Genomic DNA, 14,639 nt, shown 5'->3' with positions numbered 1-14,639 from the left:
GGAGGGAGAGAGAGAATACTTTGTCTATCGCATGATTGAGCAAGTGAAATCTCAGTGTGCCCTCGTAAGATAGTCATAGGATGCATTATTGATTATTTGTATGATCGATGATATTGTTTTGCCTGTTAATAAACAATTTCTAAGTCAATGTGTTGTATATATTTAGTACAGTATTACTTACTTTTGTTCTATATTTCTTACGATCGTTCTTGTAAAAGTAAATTTCGCAAATTGTTATCAGAATTAAGTGAAATGTTCAAGGTCGTTATAAACGATTTTATTATCACATTGCCTAATTTTGTTACACCAAAATTGATTGAGATTCTTCTTACATTTTTTAAATTGGTTTTTTATTAAAATGCGATAATGTTTATGACATACATATGAAATATGTATATATGTCGTGTGTGTGTTTTTCTTATAAACTTAATGCAAGGTTAAAGTTGAAAAATAAAATTACAAATAAATGTCCATTATAAAATGGCTGTATTTAGGGGCAACTCGATTATACATGTATTGCATTTCACCAGTACACAGTGTTCACCACTTTTTATATTGTGTTATAATATTATAGTACATAACGTCACAGTAACATGGTCGCGTACGTTTAACATCACATAACATACAAACATACATGCATAAACAGATATACAATACTCTTTTCTGAATTCCTGTCCTCTCTGACTGTTCTCCATTCTAGGACGAAATGCGAGTAGAATATTCACTTGAAAAGTCGCAGTTAATAACAGATTAAGAAAGGAATTGAATAATATTTTTAAAAAATGATAAAACAAATTTGTTTCCATTATTCTATTTTTTTCTATTCCACATGATTTTGTTTCTTTAAATTTCGACTTTAATTATATTAAAATATTGTTATTTGGTTTTTCATTTTCTATAATCCTTTGATTATTTGTATAATATTTTATGAATGACAGCTACAATAGCCAGTCTTTATAGCTTAACTATTTTAGCTTGCACTATATAATATTGAATTTTTATTAAAAATTTTGATTATAATTAAGTCACACACACAAAGTTATCTCGAAAATTATTGAGTGCATTTACTGTCAAGATGACATTTTATTACTCGTTATTAATTTACTATCGCAAATATATTTACAAATTTCCTCGTTAATCATTAAATTGTTACGAAGAAGCCAATTATGTGTGAAAACAATAATAGGTATATATTCCTTTTTTTATCTCGTTACATATATGTATATCATATATGTGTTGATGCACTCACTGCGTATGCAAAATCATAACTATCATTATATGCGGCACATGCGCGAATAGTTTTTTATTTATCATTAATACGTAATAAATTGATTCTCAAACACATGTGACGTTGGAAAGCGAAGCATATATGTATAATTGAAGAAGTTTCCGAACAAACTCGATTAGAGCGAAAAACCAATTAAGTGATTGATAATACCAAAAAGCTGCATATACTGCATAAAAGCTTATACTGAAAACGTAACTGCTCAAGTGTTAAACGCACAAACGTTTTGAATAATTACACCAAAACTCGCAACAACACGGATACAAACCGTTTGGGAAAGTCGCTCACAATCTATAGGAAACATGTCGTATAATTTGCGGAGTAACTTTAGCAACGCACAATATCAAGTATAGTTACATACAAACAAATAAACGACGAACGTATTCCTCCTCTTCACCAAATATGCTCGCATTAAGTCTATCATCGTAAAAAGTCGCGTTTAGGCCTGCTTGTCGCTTGAGAATATGTTTCGCCATAACGCAATAATATATAATAACTATTTAGATATTCACTCTAGAAAAATAACGTCATGGACATTCCTCGTTTCGGATATTCGATATTACAAACGTCTCATAGCCTTCTTTTTCTTTCTTTCAAGTAAAAATATAAATATTTCGTTCACAGCGCGATATAATTCCCCGTGTAGATCCATTTATTGTTTTACGTCTTTTTTATCCTATCTTCTTAATACGTCCCGATTATAATCTTTGATCACAACTTGCTTCGTCATTATTAGTTTATTTCGTGCGTCTCCTTGCACCGTGTTTTTCAGGATTATATCTTCAATAGAAAAAAAATGGCAACTGTAAGAATTATTATTTTTGCTACAAGTGTAATGAACGACTCATTTATAGAAAATAGAAGCTGAAAATGTTGCAACAAACAATTTCGCTTTAGTTTTTTTTTTTTAAATTGTATCGTTTAATACAATTTATAATTATGTGATTAATGTATTTATATAATTAGATTATAAAGTATTTATAATTAATTGATATATAAATATTTTTTCTTTTTTTTAGTTGCTATTTGATTTCTGTAGAAGAGCAGTTAGCAGTTGGAATTTTCTCCCACTGAAGATGCGATATATCGATTGTGCAGGATCCTCATTAGACGTTTTCTCACTCTCTGTTACCTAGACTCTGAAATATAGAAATACACGCACATACTTGTCCAGTAACATGACTTGTACTTCCCATAACGTTTAACAAAGTTAATGAAAGACATTTTCTTATTACAACTAGTTTGAACATCGTTATGTCTCGGCCGCGTTGTACACGATTATTGCCTGCTCCCGCGATTTTATCTAATTTTTATCTTTTGCGTGGCATTTAGGCGCAAAGAAGTTTCACCACGCGGCTAAAAAAGAAATAAGGATCGATGAAAAGACAATAATAAAGAACGTGCAGAGCTAAGTGTCTCCGTTGTTACTGGCTGAAATTAATGTATATATATAATCACGAACTGCCCTTGATCAATATTGCGAAAAAGCTTCTTGAAGGTAATTGGTACGAATGGAGAAAATGACGCAACTTCTCAAACGACGCCCAAAAGATGCCACGTTACAAAAATGTTGCATGCCAAGCATACGATTTCCCACGCGTTGCCTACAATCACACCCTATAAATCGTTTCGTAAGAAAGCGGTGTAATACGGACCGATATATAATACGACAAAATCGCAGATCCTTAATGAACGGAAGATCGTGTCACTTATAAGTAGCGACAGCCCTCGCAATTATGTATTATGTCCTAGTTACACTTACTTAACAATTATCGTTTAATTATCGTACGTCTAAGGTAATCAGGTTCTTTCACGCATATCTATTTAACATATATGTAATTTGATTATTATGTGTTTGCGGTATTTCAACGTGTGTTTGATATTAAGCTAGCTGATATTACACCTTTTGCTTGCTTATGCGTTGCTTAGGCGAACCTCGAACATCCTCGAAGTGATTTAGGTGCCTCGAAGTCGCTCGTTTTACAGGCTATAACGCTTGAAATATTGATTGAAAATTGGGACGAATTCCAAAAGGTCGCGAAACACTGTTTAAATGAGTGTGAATCAAACACTTGATCTTGATTAACGGGAACGGGAAATAACAGCACTGCTCGATCTTATAAGGACATTCTCGTAAAGAGATGAAAATACATTCGCTCAGTGCGCGATTCATAAATTTTCGAGGAAACATATAGCAGCTTCAAATAGGGTCATGCTTAAGGGAAAATGCAATTTTCTTAAATTATTTACAGCGCTCATTTTCTCTTATTTTTATATAAATTCTCTTTAGAGTAACAATACATAAATATAAATAATCTTTAATAGATCGATAGCTTTTAATAATTCCTCCATCTTTAAATAATTATATTAAATATTTATTATGAACTATATATTTCTTCGTGCCAACGATATTGATAACGAAGTCGATAATATATTTTGTGAAAAAATTTGTCCCTTAAACTAGCCCTATATCTCGTAACAGTAATAAAAATAACGCAAGAGTTATTAATGAAATGATTCGCTCTGCTAGTCGATGCCACTACGATCGCCAAGATGAGTCATGAAATTTCGTTTAAACATTACGCAAAGCATCCGTGCGAGAAATTGTTGGAAAATCTCATTAATTGATTTCCACAATTTTCTATTATTTTCATTTATAATTGCAACGGTTAGCCTTTCGAGCTCTCTATTCAAATGGCTTGCAACGATCAATGATAAAAGTCTCAATAACAGAGAAAAGTCTCAATTAATACGTCAGAAGGAAGACTCACCTTTACTTCTGGAGGGCAACGTTAAAACGTACAGGGTGTCCTAAGGATAAAAATATACACGTACTTTCCTCTGCGCTTAAGCGTATGTTTCCTGCATACAACTAAACTTCCATTTTCATGCGTATACGTGTATTTCCAAGACACCCTGTACGTAGGTGACAACGGCAGATCTGCGAGTGATCAAGAACGTTAATTCTTGAATTTCCAGCTCGCAAATTAATTTGATAGAGAATATATAACTTTCATATATATGCGTATATATGTATAATATAATACAATTAACCTGTGTTGGGTGCACCAAGTATCTTGCACTCTTTTTGCATGAAATTATACGATGAATGTCTAGTACGTTATTCATTGTAGAAATTTCGATTTAAATTCCAATCATTTAATTATTAAATTTCGAATAAATAACAGCCTCAGATAAAAAATCTGTCTAACAAAAATTAATTAAAACAATTATATTATTCTCTTTTACTTTTTTGCATCAAATTATATTTTAATTTATTATGATTTTTCAATCTGCGATAATTGTAGCAGAAAGAAACTGCGCGAAACTTTCGATACACCCTATAAAAAATGTAACACATTGCAACGCAATGTCGTACGATTCGTATTACGCTGCACAGCAGGTTTGGCGTAAAATGTAATCTATAAAAATATCTCTGCTCTGGAGCAAACGATAATATAATAATAAATATCTCGAGGTTTTTTTTTTTCGAGAAATCGATTCTCGCATGAAAAAGAAATGTAATCACGGAGGTGTGGGACGGGGAGAGAGAATCTTCACTTCGAGCAAAGAACGTTGAACTCCTGACTCTTTGAGGGATGGTAGGAACAATTTATGTACCACGTAGTAATAATTATATAAGATTATGTAAGTGGTGGTACAATATGGGCACATCACTATCAGTTTTCATATCGATAAAATGTGATTAAAATGACAGACTAATAACAACAATTGTCTATCTTTCTGCAAAAATGTACCAAATGCTCATTGACTTCTTTTGACCCTCAAATAGTTAGGATAATTATTATTTTAACGAATATAAAGTGCGTTCAATATAATTAAAATCTAAAAGCTTTACGCTGCCTTTTGAGCGTACAGACACGATTTTTGCATTTCTTTTTTTTCGAGATAACGTTCTTTTCTATCGTGTCGTCAGACGATCCATTCTTCTTATGCATATTGTATAGAAATTCATTGCATGCTTATATCAGCAATCCTTTTGTACTTACACTTACGCGTGTCGCACTGTCACTACACTGTTGCTAAAAAAATTAGGCAAAGTCACATCGTATACATGCGTTACAAAATTCAGTATAATAAGGAAATTCACATTTGTAAAATCCTGAAAATTGTTTCGGAAACCTTGAAAACAATGATGACATATATCGGAATCTTTTTGATTTGTAAGGATAACTTTGGTCGTATCAAAACAAGAGGTCATTTTAATTTCTGTTTAATCCGAGCATTACGTTTATTAGTGAGAAACAGAAAATTCTACGACACAAAATTTTCCAAATAATAAAAGAAAAGTATTTTGTGTTAAAAAATTTTGGTTACAAAGTTTTATAAAAAAAAGTTTGAATTACTAGAATTGTAAAGTTATCCTTAAAAATCAAAATAATAACTCCTGTCTATATGTAACAATTAATAATTGCCACTATTTTGACCGCATTATATAATAACTTAACCGTTTCTTCTGCCAGTCGTACGTAACAAACTCGCGGGGTATCGTCATTCACAAAAATTAGCAGTAACTTTCTTTAAAGAGGAGAGATGCGAAGGGAGACAGTAGGAAATCTAATATGCGTGACGTTGCGACAAACAAATAGCGACGTGCAGTGGCTTATCTCATTGTTGGTGTTGTATAGGTATATAATTTCAGGATACTTAATGCTTGGAACGGATCTGCGTATATATCTGTTTCTTCGGTAGCTCTTACCGAAGTTCTCAGTTAAACCATTAGAGATATTGTCGTTCGGACGTTATACATTGCTATTTGTGACGTATTATCGAGCTGACACTTCACTTTTTCTCTTATCTATCAGGGTGTCGCCGTTCGCCATATTGATTCGCTCAGGTTCCTGACTTTCCAGGTCGCGGTGTTTCGAGTCGCGGTGCTTTTGGTACTTTTCCCATCGAACACGAGAGAGCGAACGTTCGTTAAGAGCGTACGTCGTCGAATAAGCGTAATCGATCATCACGAGCATTGGTAGATCGCAAACCATAATGAACGTAGCGTTTATTGTGGAACGGTGCTATCCCAATGGAAAGAAAGACACTGCGCGGTGGGACATCTCGCTTCGAGATATATAAGCGTTAAGAAAATATATTATTGTCAAAAACGCGACTGTCACTTCGCTTTCATATTTCGCGTGTTCTCCTGTCTATGAACACTCGGTTTTACACAAGCATACCATCTCTTTCTCTTTTTCTTTCTCTCTCGCTTAGTACGCTTTGTAAACTGTGTGTACTGCGCCATCGAAAAAAAAAGAGACTGTTATAAATTTAATAGTTTAAACTTTTGAAAGTAGTATTTTAATTTATTAAATTAATTTCAGAGAAAAGCTAGATATTACAATAATTCTTCAGAATTATGAAAGTAATATCGAATTTTATTTGCCTTTGTAAATCGCTGTGAAACTATTTTACAAATTAATTTAAACCCAAAATGAGTATCTTCATCGTGTTATGGCAGTACTCTGTACTCGCGGAGGCGCGATGTGAACTGTTCACCTCGAAAATAATGTAAGTCAAATTCTGAAGATTTAAAGATATATTAGGTCATTAATAATCAAACGTACATCTCTTATTTGAATTGATCGTACTTCAAAATTTGATTTAGATTATCTCTGCAGTAGAACTGTCCACGTTTCGCGAAATCAACGGTTCTATCAAAAATCACAGTTTTTGCCTGGAAAAATAATACAAGTTTATGTTAATCATACGTCACGCGTCATATATACAAGTAATCGCATATCTATTAAATCATCAAGGTCCCTCGCATTCTCGACAACCTGAACTCCCATCGCTGTTGTGCCATCCTTTCGAAATAAACGCGCATTCACACCGTGGTAATACGGTAGGCAACGCCGTTAAATGTAACGTAGTCGTTGATCGATCGGATTAGAGAGCAACAGATTTTATTGTCTGTCTCTTCTGTGCCTACCCGCAATCACCGTTTCGTCCGACAGCGTTTCAGGCCGCAATCGCCTTCTGTGTTTTGCTCGTATTTGAAAAGAATAGTGATCGAGTTGCCCGGATCTCGAAACACGCGCGTTTCACCCGGATTTTCTTCTTTACAAAAAAAAAAAAAATGCTATCTATCCTTTCTCTCGCTCTTTTTCCTACTTTATCTTTTAGCGCATGTACGTACAGTCAATCGGTGTAAGGTTTTAAATTGGTTTTTTCGCAGTACGTTATTCACGGTATGATATTCAGGTTTTTAAATACTTTGACGGGGCTAACAAGTCCAAATAAAAATTGTAAAATCCAGATTGATTCATGAAAAAAAAAACGTGTATAAGAAAAAAGCATTTCAACTCGTATTTATAAACTTTTTCTTTTTATATGTTTATGATAACAATTTGTTTGCATATTTTATTAACGATTTAAAGATAATACTTGGATATAAATCGAAATTTGGAATAATTATTCTAATATCTCTTCTTAAAAAATTGTTACCATAAATTTTTATTTAGCTAGCATGATGTTTCATACTTTTATTCTTATAAAACCCATGAAAGAAATTGTAATCATTATTTGGAAAATCTTATTGTAGTTTATCTTACTTTAGCGATTTAAATGCCCTTTTAGTAAGTAAGTAATAAATATGATGATCATTAATTTGTCCGAACTATCATTATTTTATTAGAAAAATTCAAGAAACAAAAATGAATAATAGACTATTTCTGCATATCAGATAATCTTTTCAAGGATTGATTCGCAATGCAATTTTTCTGAATCAAATACTAAATATTTGCCAAGTATGCAATTCTTTTTAGTCAAATGTTTAGTACTTTATTAAGAAAAGTTTCTTGACATATAAAGAATGTGTGTACATATATACATACGTGTATGTACATTTTTAAAAAAAGAAATCTAATCTTTTATAAAGGCTCACAAATTATAATACGATTAATAAGACAAACACGTAAAAAAGTCATGCTATACAAATAGATGAACATAAACGAATAATCATTGATTTCCATGACTCCAAAATGCGTTTGACGTAAAACATGTTATAACAACGTTTGTCAAAAATAATAGAAAATTGAATAAAATAATGGGACATTACGTGCTCACAAAATGAAAGAAAATTAATCCGATTGATAGTACGCCACAGATGCGGTCGCGCGTTATTATCACTTCGATCTCTCGGTCCCCTCTTGCGACTACTAATCGCGCGCGCGCGCGTACTCTCAACTTCCGTTTCGTGCCAGATCGGATTACGCGCGCGTGCATGCGTGCGTGCGTGCGTGCAGGCGTGTGTGTGTATGGAACGCGGGCGGCAGAGAGGACATATATGTACATAATTATATCTACAACGTAGTATGTTTCCTCTTCTTTTTCGTGATAGCAACATCGTCACGTATAATATATAATAATCCACGTGTACAGTTTTATCGTTTATACTTGCGACCGCGTGTTTTTTTTTTATATGTCACTATAGGTCGCTAGGTACTATCTATGGGTGACATAGAGTCACGCGTTATGTTAACGCGCGCAGAGCTTCATTTTCTCTTATATAACAAGTCTAAAGGTACCATAACGTAATGCGCACATAGCTTACACACTTCTGAATCCGCGGACACCGACGACGCGGTGAGCGATACTGATTGTGCGACAGCGGAAACACGTCGTACCATTTTTTCATCTTTTAAGAGGATCGCATTGTACAACCCATCCGTGTTTGTGAACAAAGAGGTGCTCGCGCTTCGCGTTAATCACCCTGGTTGAATTGTTCCCGTAAGGGCTTGCAAAACAACAAGTCGTGATAATGTCATTTTAATGTTGAAATGAATCGTAACTGCAGAGATCGAACTAAGGTAACTTTTAATAATCATTTTGGAACCACTTTGACTCCAATTTAATGTCGCGATGATAAGTTCTGTTTAGATTCTTTTTCTCTTATCTTTACTAAAAGCCACTGCCACATACCTAATGACTATAGACACCTGTTAATAAATATTATCGTAATAGCGATGGCTGCAGTCATTGAGTGTGTAACGAGGGATTGTCAATTCAGTCACAGCATTAGATCCGTTTAAAACTTCACCAACGAGCCCGTGGACAAACAAGGTCGTTTAGATTATTTCTTCGATAATCAAGAAATGAACACCTTACATATACGTAACATCTTTCCAAATCTCGTACGCTTAGGTAACAAGCGCTTTGCTTAAATTGTTCCCACAGGAAATGTCGCAGTAATTTGAGCGTTTAGACTTTCAAGACTCGCTTTTTCAACCAGGGCACTCGTTCACTCGACGGTGATCGATTACAGATTACATAGAAACGCAACACCATGCAATTATCGATCAGTTCACGCTACGTGCGAAAGCGATAGTATCAATCACTCTTCAGCGTGTCATTGGTGTGCTCGCTTTAAAACTGCTAAACAATCAAGGAAGTGATGGCAATGAGAGGGCAACGACAAGGACGGGAGACGCGTGTGTGTCCCTACATTAGATTTGCGCGCGTTTCTGAATTGTAGAGTACAAGCGGTAAAAACATTCGAAGTACGGTACCTTTCGTGGGCGTCGCATTTCAAGGAAATAAGCGACGCAAAAGGAATATCGTATCGTTATAGTAATAATATAATAACATATGTATATAATATGTATGTATATATGACGTATATATGTATATATAGTATATCACGTAAACATATCGTGTACTGATATATACTTCAGGACTTTCTCGTGAGGATGCTTAAAAGGGGCGATGGAAAGCTAGGTAATTCCTAAATTCTCCGCTCCGTAAAGTTATCAGGGGAGGCGGGGAGATAAAGTTCAAGGGTACGTAAAAGTCTAAACAAAGCTCGGTTGATTGTTCCGGGTGGCGGCGCGGCGGGTCACGCTTCCCTCCCCCGTCGTGTGTTTTGGACATATTCTCTTTATTTTAACATTACGTTACGTTTCCGTTATATCTAAAAATCTCAAGTACTCGTCTAAGATTAGTCCGAAGGAGCGCGAGGTGTATCTGTGTATATAATATGCGTGTACGTATGTGCAAAATTCGCGGAAGAAAGTCTCTCCTCTCAATTTTCCGGCCGTAGCTTTACTATTCATGGCGAGACTCGCGCATCCCGCTCGAAGTCAAAGACTTCCGATGTCTCTTCAATCCTCTACCTGCGCTACTTACGCGCGAAATCTTCGACACATCGGTCGTTCTCACGAAGCTATAGAGTAAAATTGGTATGTTGGTGCAATTCGATCTCACAACGTCTCGTACATGCCGCGGTCGATCAATCGTCGAGCTTTTGATTTTTTCCGTCGACGGTTGCGATTATAGTTTCATGGGGCATGAAACGATTTCTCGCTACAATCCTACGAAGTCGAGGAACTTGAGTGGCGGATCCATTTCTTTTTGCTCCGTCGAGGATCCTTCGTTATCTTCGAATCTACATGTCTTCTTTCGATTCCCGCGAACTAATTTTTCGACATCAGGATCGACACGAATTCTGAAACAGGAGTAATTAGCACATAATTCAACATATAATTTAATAATCTGTGATAACAATTATGCAAATGTTTACTTTATTATTATTATTATATCTGATAAATATGTCGAATAGGGGAGACAACCGCGATAACCTTGACATATGTTGTCAAGATCATGATCCTGAATAACCTCCAATAGGTTTAAGCCGTCGCTTGTTATTCGTTCCCGTGAAAAAAAAATATATATATAGATTTAATATAATTAAATATAAATTTTATTAAAATTTAATATAATACTTATTAACAATTCCAATAAATGTGGTTTTATTAAAACCTTATATAGATTTAATTTGGACCATATAATGATCCATATTAAGTTATTAATTCAACTTATTAAGACCTTATTAAAACTTATTAAAACTTGTTAAGACAATATTAAAACATATTAATTCAACTTATTTAAAACTCATTAAGATTTAATTAAATATATATAAATTGGACATTAATAAGATTTAATAAGGACTTATTAAACTTAAATAAGTTTATAATATAAACTATATTAAAAATATATATTTATTTATAAGGTTATATACCCTGATAGCAAAGCCTGCGGAAACAGATTTGGAGCAGACCTGCTGACAATGTTTGATTGCAAATTGGCAACAAATTGTAGACAGAGTCTGTATTGTCAGCAAACTCTGTTCGGTTTTTGCTACCAATCTGCTGACATGATGTCAACGTCTGCTGTTTATTACTCTGCGGCAATTGTTTATTACTCTGATAGCAAAATGATGCCAATTTGCGCGCAAATTGGCGGCAAACTCGATCAGATCTTGACTACAAAACCGTAACCATCTGCGTCCGCATTTGGCTATGGATTTGGCGACAACATTTATTATGTTTTGCAGCAGATTGGTGACAAAAACCGAGCAGAGTCTGCCGACATGATCTGACAGCAGATTGATAGCAAAAACCGAACAGGGTCTGCTGACAATATTTGGTAATACGCAGACTCTGTCTACAATTTGTTGCCTTTCTGCAATCAAAAATTGTCAACAAACTCTGCTCGGTTTTTGCAACCAATCTGCTGCAAAACATGTCACTGTCAGCAAATGTTGTCGCCAAATCCATAGCCAAATGCGGACGCAGATGGCTACGGTTTTGTAGTTGGTTTTGCTATCAGGGTAAAGACTTTATAAATTCTTTATATGAATTTTGATGAATCTTTATAAAGAACTTATAAGACTTTTATTTAGAATATATAAATTTTTTTTTTCGCGAGTTAATAAGTCATTAATAAAAAAAGTTCTGTTATAAAAAACAAAAATTCATTGTTAAAACTGTTTTAAAAACAAAAATATTCGATAATTGTTCACTATTATAAGGGACCCAGCCTCGATGATCTTGACTTTGACATATATGTTGTTAAGATTATAATATCCTGAGTGATCTTCAACAGATTTTAACCAAAGAAAAGAATTAAAAAACGTAACATCTCATTTCTACTATGAGAGATTTATTCAAGAACATTATTAAAAATATATATGAATGCTTTGATTCTTTCTTCAAAAGGATACATTCTTTTGAATAAAAATTCGGCGAGATAATGTTTATATGTTTTTCAGAAAATCCGCAGTAAGGAATTGCACTGCGCAAACAATACCATATTCGTTCTATATTTTGAGTGTGGCATCCACTTATAGGATCAACAAAATTTTATGAATGATTTACACACGTATTGATTATCATTGTGTTGATTTATTAAAGCGTATCCACGCCAACCATTACTATATATATTTAATTGTTTCTAGTAATATGTGATGTATTTCTGTTATTAAAGTATTTTCCGTACGGTCTTCCACAAGAATCATGAAAATATGACCACTATTAGATACATTCATAGTTTCCGTTGTCCTCTCATTGTATAATACGACCACGATTATATTTTCGTTTCCCAATTTTTGCCTCATTAATTTACTATTTTTTCTGGACCACTTAAAGCTGTATCTTGGTCTAACCATTGAGCTAGTAATCAAAATCTGCAAAAGTAGTAAATAATATGAAAGAAATATATTACTTTATTTTAATTATCTTACGACAAAATTGGTCCAATCAACAACGCTATGAGAATTTATTTGTAATTCCTAATTCGTCGTATTGCAAAAATTATTGCCCGATAAATGCAACATTAAAAAATATGCAATGAAACGATATGATTTGTTTAAGCCAAGAAAACGGGAGAGAATGTGTTATTGAATTAACTGGGCTTAACTTGAAATTTCATATTTTCCTTTTACGTTCACAAACAATTTTATAGTAATATCCCCTGTAGTAAAATAATAATTTTTAATTCGTACGTACATCGAGATTGATTAATACATCGCGGACACTCAACATTTTGTCTAATTACATCTTTCTCGCACAGGTAAGAAAATAACTTTTCGTAATTATCAATCACACGCAGATAGTGAAACCGCGCATGTTTACGTATTAATAAGAATCCATCAACTACTAACTATATGGAATGTCTCTAGAGCTTAAATAAGTAAATCTATTCATAAATATGCATAAGTGTATATGTATACCTAAATGTGTTTATATGTATTCAAAGCAGTGCTAATAGGATAGAAGCGGTGTACTCCTCCTTCCTTGTCTAGTGGCGCGCCTCTCAAGCAGACAATTTATTTTAAAGTAGTGAATTTTTATTTTATTGTGTATATAAGAGAAGTTTCGAACACAACCATATTCGAATGAAAAAAACCAATCTAACCTAACCTAATCCATTTTTGGTGTGAGGTAACTCTCGCTATGCATAAAAAGTTGTAAATCCATATTGGCCTAATTTACACCCTACGTTTAGACCGCTACCTATATTTTAAATCTAACCTAAACACGACAGGTCACGACGGTGTAAATAGCTGTAACTTCACTTAGGTAAGGGATCTTTTTTAAAATAATCCCTGACCTCTCTTAGGCCATACGACCTAACTAGCTTTAACGCATGTAAACGCAGGCAAATACGGCCTAAAGGCGTAAAGTGTACTATAGATGGCACTCATGCGAGACTAAATGCGACGTACATTAGGCCCAAAAATATTATAGGTCCGTTTGAGACCTCCCTTAGGTGGAATAAAGGTCAGGGTATAGGTCAGGGCATAAACTAGGCCATTGATCATTACTTCGTGAATTAACAACTTCCCATGTAAAAGTAAAAAATAGGTTGGGTTATGTTGGGATAGGTTAGTTTTTTCGGTAGTGGAGCTTCTCCTGTAGGAAAGGGGGCGGAACCCACTACATTCAGGCATTACACTTTACAACACAAAGCAAGATTCATTGGTTTATAACACTTGTTATAGCAGAAATGATACATTATTTTCTTAAACTTTTTGTTAATAAGTTTTTAACAAATAATCAACGACAGCTAAAACCTGTTAGAGGTTACTCAGAGTCGTGACTTTGATAACATACAGGGTGAGGCATTTAAAATAGATCACCTAAATAATTTGCTTGTTTTTAACAATAGAAGGAAAAGTATCAAACAAAAGTTGCTGCTTGGTTTTGAAGTGCATATAATGTGATGTCAATAATTGTTTTAATGTTTTGTAGGTGGAGGCGTAAAGGATAAGCAAAGGTCAAATCTGTATTTTTAAATGGAATGATATGTTTTTTTATTTACATTCTGATAGAGCATTTTAAGATAAATACAGTTACCTATAATTGAAGATCATTCAAGGTTACGCAAGGTCAGTAATGAAAAAAAATTAAATAGAAAATAAATTGTTTCAAAGCACTCTTCGAATAATTTCGTGTCTTCTCTGCTTGTTGGTATACCGCTAATCGTTCAAGTGTATCACGGTATGTAAATAATAAATATTGAATCGCACATAGCATCATCCGTTTACTGATCAGTTTGA

The 14,639-nt window shown here is 33.9% G+C and overlaps 1 protein-coding gene across 3 annotated transcripts in view; it reads right to left on the bottom strand.

The window, feature by feature from the left end:
• Positions 1–9,987: 9,987 nt before the first annotated feature.
• Positions 9,988–14,639, bottom strand: part of LOC108771790 (neo-calmodulin) — a 35,676-nt gene continuing 31,024 nt past the window's right edge. For all 3 annotated transcript variants that reach the window (XM_018537152.1, XM_018537153.1, XM_018537154.1), the window contains one exon: positions 9,988–10,745. In XM_018537152.1, the coding sequence (XP_018392654.1) occupies positions 10,714–10,745 (32 nt within the window). In that variant the 3' untranslated portion in view covers positions 9,988–10,713. The remainder of the gene's footprint in view (positions 10,746–14,639) is intronic.

This window comes from Cyphomyrmex costatus, unplaced genomic scaffold (genome assembly GCF_001594065.2).
Source record: "Cyphomyrmex costatus isolate MS0001 unplaced genomic scaffold, Ccosl1.0 scaffold165, whole genome shotgun sequence".
In the NCBI taxonomy this organism is placed as follows: domain Eukaryota; kingdom Metazoa; phylum Arthropoda; class Insecta; order Hymenoptera; family Formicidae; genus Cyphomyrmex; species Cyphomyrmex costatus.
The sequence above is the reverse complement of the archived record's forward strand: the minus strand, read 5'-3'. Positions and strand labels throughout refer to the sequence as shown.